The sequence below is a fragment of the Microchirus variegatus genome (genome assembly GCF_963457635.1).
Source record: "Microchirus variegatus genome assembly, chromosome: 13".
NCBI lineage: Eukaryota > Metazoa > Chordata > Actinopteri > Pleuronectiformes > Soleidae > Microchirus > Microchirus variegatus.
This window is the reverse complement of record NC_139814.1, coordinates 22441672-22450624: the sequence shown is the minus strand read 5'-3', so window position 1 is coordinate 22450624 and position 8953 is coordinate 22441672. Positions and strand designations below refer to the sequence as shown.

General features: G+C 39.8%; 1 protein-coding gene across 1 annotated transcript; it reads left to right on the top strand.

Moving 5' to 3' along the window:
- The first annotated feature begins 854 nt into the window (after window positions 1-854).
- Window positions 855-8401, top strand: tmem106bb (transmembrane protein 106Bb). Its single transcript, XM_083899736.1, has 9 exons — window positions 855-921; window positions 1880-2080; window positions 2213-2276; window positions 2801-2960; window positions 3032-3172; window positions 3263-3312; window positions 4328-4381; window positions 4471-7396; window positions 7545-8401. Exons 2-8 carry the CDS (start codon window positions 1888-1890, stop codon window positions 4607-4609), a joined length of 801 nt encoding a protein of 266 aa, XP_083755862.1. The 5' UTR covers window positions 855-921; window positions 1880-1887; the 3' UTR covers window positions 4610-7396; window positions 7545-8401.
- Window positions 8402-8953: the final 552 nt, after the last annotated feature.

The following is an 8953-nucleotide window of genomic DNA, read 5'->3' as shown; positions in this document are numbered from 1 at the left end:
GACGCGATCGTGACGAGTTGACTGACTCCGTCGGGATGAAATATGACGGCTTTCCACGGCTGGGAATGAAAACATCATACTTGCAAATTGTGCCATGATTGACTGGACAGAATCTTGTTATCTAATTATCCAGAGGTGGAAAGAATCCTGACATATTCTGGTAAATAGTACCACTATTTTGATGAAATTTTACTTAAAATTCCTTTTACTCAGAGTAAAAGTTACTACATTTGAAGACTCTTCTACTCATCTGATCCAGAATATTTAAGGAAGAAGAAGAATTCAAAATTGTTATAACCGTTGACTGCTGATGTCTGTGGCTTTGACATAAACAACACTGCCAGATGTGAACAATAATAATAACTGGATTAAATCTGATCGAGAACTTGGATACACACTGCCATCAAGTGGCCGAGTCCTAACATCTCAGGATCTCAATTAAGAGGACTTTGTTATAGTAGATCAGTTAGTGAGTGTGCACTCATTTTGGGTTGCATTTTATTATTTATTATGCATTATTATTATTGCATCTAACTTCATTTTCATTATTATTATTATGATTATTATTATTATGATTATTATTAACAACAATAACAATAATAATAATAATAATAATAATAATAATAATAATAATAATAATAATAATTATAATTCGTATTATCATTATTATTGATAATAATAATCATCATCATCATCATCATAATAATCATAAAATGTTAATTATAATATAATACTTATTTAAACTCATGTGACTCCATTCACTGAAGATGGAGAGGCAGAATTTATGACATGCACTACATCCACCCACAAGGGGGCGATCTAAGCCGCACACGCGCATGTGTGAGTCGCTCCGTGGATAAACAAAACTGCATGATCCTCAGTCAGCTGTACTCTGCTTGCTAAGCTAACAGTCACATTCGGGTAATATATCTCAGTTTCTTCTCCCGTTGAGTTGAAAACAACTCAATGTGTTGTTTTGCTGCGGTTCGCTCCGTGACGATGTGCTGTTTTTAACTCGCTAGCTGCGGCTAACGTTCATTTTGGGGGCAGTTTGCTCACTGTCAGCTAGTCAGCTTGCTAACTGGCTAGGTGGCTAGCTGTTATTGTGGCGGTTTGTTGTTGTAAAATGGCTTTTAAAACAGCCCGTTCTTGCGTTTGTTGTATTCCAGTGTTAGATAATGTACATTGACAGTCGTACGTTCCCTGTCAGCGCGTGACATTAGCTCAAACATGTAAATGACGTGCTAAGCTAACGAGCCTTTTACCATTATTAGTGTTGAACGAGTTAGGGACAACAAACCTTTTAAGCTATCGACAAAATAGTGTGTCAATCAAAGTCTGTGTAACGCCGATTGAGACGTGTTTATACGTTGGATTATTTTGAGGGATCATCTTATTAACTGATAAATAATTTCCCGTAAACTTTATAGCACATGGATAAACTGTTTAGACTTTTAAACTGTCAACGTGATACAGCCATTTTAAGTTGTTTGCTATATGTTGTACTTTGAAGTCACATAACATGTATGTTTTTAAAATATTGCTTTTTATTTTTTTAGTTAATTTTGGTATATTTATACTTTAAATGTACATAGACACATACAGTTTGCCAGTTGTTGACTCATTCTCTGTCTCTGTACTTGTTTTATTGCCGGAACGTGATCTAATCTGTACAGAACTATAGGCGCATGTCATGAGGATTGAGTGTATTGTATTGTATGTGATTGTATAGTCTGCTCTTATCTTGATCTGGATGAATGTCTCTTTCTGTTTACTGTGTCAACATTGCTTTCTACTAACCTCAGCCAGTCATTGAGCACAGGTGTGGACGGTGTTATTACATAGAAGTGATACTGAAAGTCTATTGCTGGCCTTCCAGGTGTGACTATGGGGACATCACTCTCCCACCTCCTTAAGCATAAGGGCCACGATGAGGATGAGAACAGGCTGGCCTCTCCTGATGACGCCCAAACTGAGGATGGCAAGGACGGAGACGTCTCCCAGTTTCCTTACGTGGAGTTCACGGGAAGGGACAGTGTGACGTGTCCCACGTGTCAGGGCACCGGGAGGATCCCCAGAGGTAACGCCAAACGTCTTTCATGTCCTACACCTAATGATTATATAGTATCGGTGATAATCCTGTCATGAGGCCTTTACGGTAGTTACACCATGGAGTGCTGATACTGACTGAGTTTTGCCGCCTGCGTTTCAGGACAAGAAAATCAACTTGTGGCATTGATTCCATACAGTGACCAAAGGCTGCGGCCCAGGAGGACGTGAGTACATTTTAACTTCATGTGTTTGACTGTGTTTGTCTGCAGCCTGTAAACCAGGTGTGTGCAATCAGTTTTAACATCACAAGTTTTAGGCCAACAAGTTGTCTATTTTACCTGCTAAATACAGTGTGTCGGGTTGTTATTGATGGCTTGATACCAGTTTTTCCACCATGTATTGTTTTTAATCTTAAACTCTCCATATAGCTCACATGGTCACTGTGTCTCTCACACATGATCAGTGCTTATCTCACTCACAGTCTGCTCACATGACATTGGCGGAATATCCCGCCGTTTATAGCCCATGCTTAATTAACTATTAATACAATATTTAGGGGTCTTGGGTTGTATATCAACTAACTATCAACATGTATAAAGAACATTTCTTTCTAGATAGATAAGAGCAGTACACGCATTACTACAGCTAAAAACCTGTTGGCCAATATGTACATCATAAACCCTTGCACCTTTTTGAAGTCCACACCTTGTTATGAAGGTAATTCTGTGCTCGTTTCTGCCCTCTTCAGGAAGTTGTATGTAACGGCGTCAGTCGTGCTCTGCCTGCTACTGTCCAGCCTGGCCGTCTTCTTCCTCTTCCCCCGCTCCATCGACGTGTCCTACGTTGGCGTGAAGTCCGTCTACGTCAGCTATGACCAAGAGAAGCGCAGTGTCTATCTCAACATCACAGTGAGTTTATTTTAAACCCATTAACATAACATTCCACCGATTGATTTACAAAAGTTTTTAACTTCTTCCAGAACACTCTCAACATCACCAACAACAACTACTACTCAGTGGAGGTAGCCAACATCACAGGGCAGGTGCAGTTTGCCAAGACGGTGATTGGTAAATCCCGCATCAGTAACATCATCGCGATAAGTCCTCTGGACATGAAACAGGTACAGCAAGTTCACCGTTTGTTCTCTTGGTGTGTGTGTGTGTGTCTACAGCTCTTAAATCTTTGTCGTTCTCTTCTTTTCTGTCTCCAGATTGATTATACGGTCCCCACAATCATTGCAGATGAGATGAGCTACATGTAGTAAGTAATGTGATCATCTGGCAGTGTTGTTTATATCAAAGCCACATACACCAGTCACAGGTTAAAACACTTGTGAATTCTTCTTCTTCCTTAAAAGTAATGTGATCTTAAAATGTCAATATATGGCTGGCACTTTTTTTTAAATCTGCAAATATCTTAATTAGAGCTGCAACTAACAAATATATTCATAGTTGATTAAATAAAAGTGTTTTATTTCACTCATAAACCTAAATTGGTCAGTTTTCTTTTCTTTTTTTTCTGGAGGATGTAAACCAGAAAATATTCATATTTAAAGGTCCCATATTATGCAACATCAATTTTTTAATCATTTAAAAGATGACTCGTGTTTTTGTGGTCCTCCTCAATCCAAGTACAGGAGATGACATGCGCAATGTTGACTTCCGCACTCACTGGGACGTCACAATGCGCTAAATTCTTGGAATCGTTGTCTCGCGGAGCTCCGCTTTGTCCGTAAAACACGCGAGAGTGCTGGCGAGGGCCAAGTTCTATCCTTGGCTCCACAGTGCAGCACAGAGTTCTACACAAACTTCCAGCCTCAGAGGATTTATCTGTCCAGTGGATACATGTTATATATGACAGCATGGAGCCTGCAAATGATCACTTTTCCGAATGCTAACTGCTTTTAGCTCCCAGTAGCCTCTGTGGCTGATGCCATTTCCTGTCCCTTAAGTTCCGTTTTACTTTTTTTTTTTTTTTTTAAAGTGAACCTAAAGAGATACTACTAAACTGAGCGTTCTGAACAGGGCTGTTTTGGCAGGGTGATTCGACTGCTGTGGTGCTTCATCCTTATGGTATTTTGACCAAAGCATGTCACAGACATGTTCACCATTAGGACACCAGGGAACTATTTTAACTTAGAGAAATAGGGTATAATATGGTACCTTTTAAGAAGCTGAAACACTCAAACTGAAGATTGTCCAGGCTTAAACACCTGGCAGCCATTTTCGAACTGCTCCACAATGCTACAGTTACTCACATCCATCTTGTTTTCCAGTGACTACTGCACTCTCCAAACCATCAGGGTTCACAACATCGTGGTCATGATGCAGTAAGTTGTGTTACTCTCATCCGCGCCTAAACCTTTGACTTTGACCCGCGCGTACGCTCCTAAACTCCGCCCTCTTCCTCCCTCTGCAGAGTGACCGTCACGACGACATACTTTGGCCACGTGGAGCAGGTTTCCCAGGAGATGTACCAGTACGTGGACTGCGGCGGCAACACGACGTCTCTCAAACAGACGACCCAACCGTTCAGCGTCCCGCGTTCTGACGAGTAACCCCCCCCCCCCTCCCCCCTCACCTGAGGTGATTTACTGTTTCTGCTTCTCCTCCACATGCAGGGTCCGACCAACAAAAACCCCGCTGCCATCATGGTGTTTACTGCAGAACTTATACTAAGAGGGAAAGATATTATACGTCTTAGTGTCACGTGTGGAAGCACATTGCATTCGGCAGAGAAGAAAATAATTGCACTTAATTAAGACTTTTCAGACCATAATGTTGAGCTGCTGCAACATTTATCTTTAAATAACATTTCCTGTATCTAATTGTTGTTATATAAGTCTCATATATGATCCGTATCTCATCATTACTCATTAATTTAACACGTTAAAGCTGAATATTTTAACTCTCCTGACAAAGACAAACTTCTACAAATTTTTTTTAATCTCAAAATTAGAAGAAAAAACATTGAATTATTTAACTACTGAGTATTAAGTCTCTTTAGTACAGATCGTGAAATGACAAAACAATTGTTTCATCACAAAAATACCCATATAACGCCTCTATTTTGTAATTGAAAACATTTAACGTGCCATAAACTGCAGTACATTTTAACTGCAAGATTTCTATTTGATTATATTAAGAAAATATGTAAATTATTGAAATAATATATCATATAAGTATGAGATGTACATGGACAAAATGACAAAAAGCTTCTTTTTAGACCACTAACATTTATAACTTCCATGATTCATTTTTTTAAATCACAAGAAATCACTTTAATTTCATTTTGTAATGGCCGTAAAATCATGACCTGACTTTTATATACTGTATATTTATGAAATGTGCATCACACCAGTGTGTTTTCTCTTTGCTGAATGCAGCGCGCTCGCTCCACCGCGTCACACTTCATAGTTCTCTTTGCTACGACTACTACTTGTATATACGTTAATATGGAGAGTGTGTGTGTGTTTGTGTGTGTCTGAGGTCGCGAGGATTTGTATCTTCCACTGTTCTCTTTGTTAGGTTTAACACACATCGTTTTTGAGCGTCACACACACACACACACACACACCGTGCACCTTCCGTTTAATCTTTAGTGTCATATTGATGACTTGTAACTTGCACTAATCTGAATGTGGTGAGAGGGGAAGAAACACTGTGACAAGAGACGGAGATTCAAACTGCCAGATTCAGGCCCTGTAAGATCAAAGAGTAGGAGCGGGAATCTTTAGGAAAAGGAAGAATGTCCTTACGCCCACCACTAGAGGGCAGGCTCCAATGCAGTGAAGGGCTCCATTAGTGTCCTCCCCTTTTCTCTATGTCAAAATCCTAGTATTTTCACCTATTTCTTTCTAAATGCCCAAATGAAGCGTTATGCGTAGAACTCCTTGTTTGCTTTTATTTGGCTGTCACTGCTGTTGTCGTTATTTATAGCTAACTGAAAGGAATGAGCTCTGTGTATATTTCTTTAATATCAGCAGTAGTTACTTTGTCTGAGGGAAAAAAAGTGTCATTTATATCAGGAAATGAAGGCTATGGGGAGAGTCAATCGGACAAAATATTATTTTACTACTAATCGAACCATATTTGCACTTTCCAAGTCTGTTTAAAATGTAAAATGCCACTCTTTGGCATATTTCCTGTCAGTCACACGCAAATTGTTTGTTGTTGGACCGCCTCTTTGTGGAGTTCTGGCTCCTGGAAAAGTTTCTCATCGATTCACTGGACTGTAGAGCTGCAACTAAGGATTATTTACGTAATCGATTAATCGTTTGGTTCGTGTAATGTCAGAAAGTGTTCAAAAAACGTTGATCAGTGTTTGTCAAACCTGGAAATGACGATGTTCTCAAATGTCTTTGTTTTGTCCACAAACCAGCATGATTCAGTTTGAATGATTTCTTTGTCAAAACGATCAGAAATCTTGTTTTAACAAAGAAAAAAAGGTTCAAAATGATTAGCGATTATAAAAAATAGTAGTGCTGGTTAACGCACGATAACGTGCGTCGCGTTTCCGTGACAACTGACCAGAAAAAGACGCTCGTGACGTCATGTTTACTCGCCGCGACACCGGAGTCCAGGCACCAGTTAGCTCCATTAGCTGCGTTAGCTCGTTTAGCGCCGTTAGAGCACCTACAGTCAAACTGGAGCGGTCTGTTTATTAAACAAAAAATAGCAGCGCTACAAATAACCAGCGTACCTGTGTAACTGCGTATGTGTTTTTAAAGTTTAGCGTTACTTTAGAGACTCATTTTAAGACACGTAAACATGGCGTCACGAGCATCTTTTTCCGGTCAGTCGTCATGTTGGACAATTCATTTTCATAATATCTGCTTTGTATTTCACAGTATTGCCGACATTAGTTTGTGTCTGTATCTCAGTGTTGAAGTTTGTCCGTTACCAAACATTCCTGTTTGCATTTCAGTTTCGGAGTGAACATTCTAATGGAGACGGCTGATTTAGTCTTGAAGCTTTTAAGAGTATGTATTTTGTCATTTCTCCACTCGGAATCAGAGATTTTATTTGGATGTTTGCTGTTTAAAGAGCTGTTGATTGGACACGGCAGAATAAAACAATAAAAAAAGAAGACATTTAGAGAAATGAAAACGCTTAATATCTTTCACATCCTCTTTGGTGACGCAGAAAGTGATTGTTCATTTAGATCTTGTGTTTTTTGAGGCACATGACTGCTGACTGTGCAGGAACCAGCCTGAGAAGCAGATGGTTGCTCTAAATGAAAACTTGGCTGCCAAGGGAGGGGGGGACAGGACACGGATAACAGACTGTTTGTGCTTTTATCTCACTATTAGACAGGTTTTCCATCTGTAAATTGTAAATAAAGTGTAGAAACGGCTCACTATATCAGTGAGCCGTTTCTAATCTTTAGGGAAAGGAAGAACGCCCACCACTAGAGGGCAGGCTGTCATGTTCTGAAAACTTGGCTCACTATATCACATCATAGTGTCCATAGAAGAAAATTAGCATTTATAGCTCGCAGGGCTAGCTGCTACAAAAACAAAAACCTACCAATTTTGAAGCCTCCAGATTCGTGATTTGGCGTTTAGAGGGATCACACTTGCAACCAGCTGTCAATCACACTGGTGCCCCCACCTCCCCACCCCCCCTCATACTTTATCTTCCATTCTTCCACAGAGAGCGATTATTGAGACCATGAACTCCTCAGAAAGACGTTCCCTGACGTTTTAAATCAAGTATTAATGAAGAATTAAGGTCAGTTTCCATTCAGATTTCCGTTCAAACCCATTCGTTGTTGTGACCAGGGAGAGTTGCAGGCTCGTGGCGAGTCGTCTTTTAGATCTTGTCGACTTAAGCTGTTTATTCAGTGGTTAAAACCTGTTTTTTTCCCTCGCTGGCAGCCGAGTTATGCGTCGGCGCAGGTGGCACCGTTGGCGCCGCCAATGTCGACTCAAAATAACCCTCAACTAGCCCCTTAAAGTTCAACTGTGGTGAACTTATTTCAAAAAAGAGAACTTAAACTCTAGCGCGTAGTTTGCCGAGCATCTCTGGCGTGACCACAGCAGCTGTTTAAACACAAATCCTTTTTACATCCTGCAAATTGTGTTTATAGTGTCTTGACTTGACTTGATATTAGACTAACAGCTGTAACATGAGATTGAGAAAAGGCGCGTTTATGATTTTTTTTTTTTTTTTTTTTTCATTTCGTCTATTACGGCTATGTATATTTCAACTTTCAACAGCAACAAAAAAGCTATAACTTAAACTTAATGAAAGCTATTTATTGAAGGATTTCTAACACGCACCCTTATTAGCTCCGTATGAGCGTTTTGGTTTTGGAAAAGCGACGTAAGACTGCTACCTCTACTGGTAATTTTTTGTTAATGTATTCCTTAAGTTGTGACTGTTTGTGAATAAAATTTTACAGTATGATTATCAGGGAGTTTTGTGGGTTTTTTTTGTGTGTGTGTTTTTTTTTATTTTCTCTCTCTCCCCACTAACTTACGACGAACCAGACCCGTGGATGTTTGACCAGAGCCCGACCTGATGTGTGGAGTCAGAATTGGACACAAGAAAATGCACAGAAATCACACTGGGTAACGTTTCATGCACTACACATGTTTTGAGTCTTATCATGAATATGTCAATGTAGTGACGCAGTTACAGTGGCAACCACCGGGGGGCAGGAAGTAAAGTTTTCACGGACTTGGCGCTAAACGTTTCCTTTAGCACGTAATACACATGAAGAGGTCACTTTATGTCAGTGGCCCACGATGCTTTGCAGCAAGAACATTTAAAGGGACACGCCTGTTATCCCTGTCATCATAATATGCTTCTATATTAGGGACTTGTCCGGTAATTGACTAAAAATGGATGATATTGTGCACTTTTGTACATGTTTCTTGTCAATAATGGACATATCT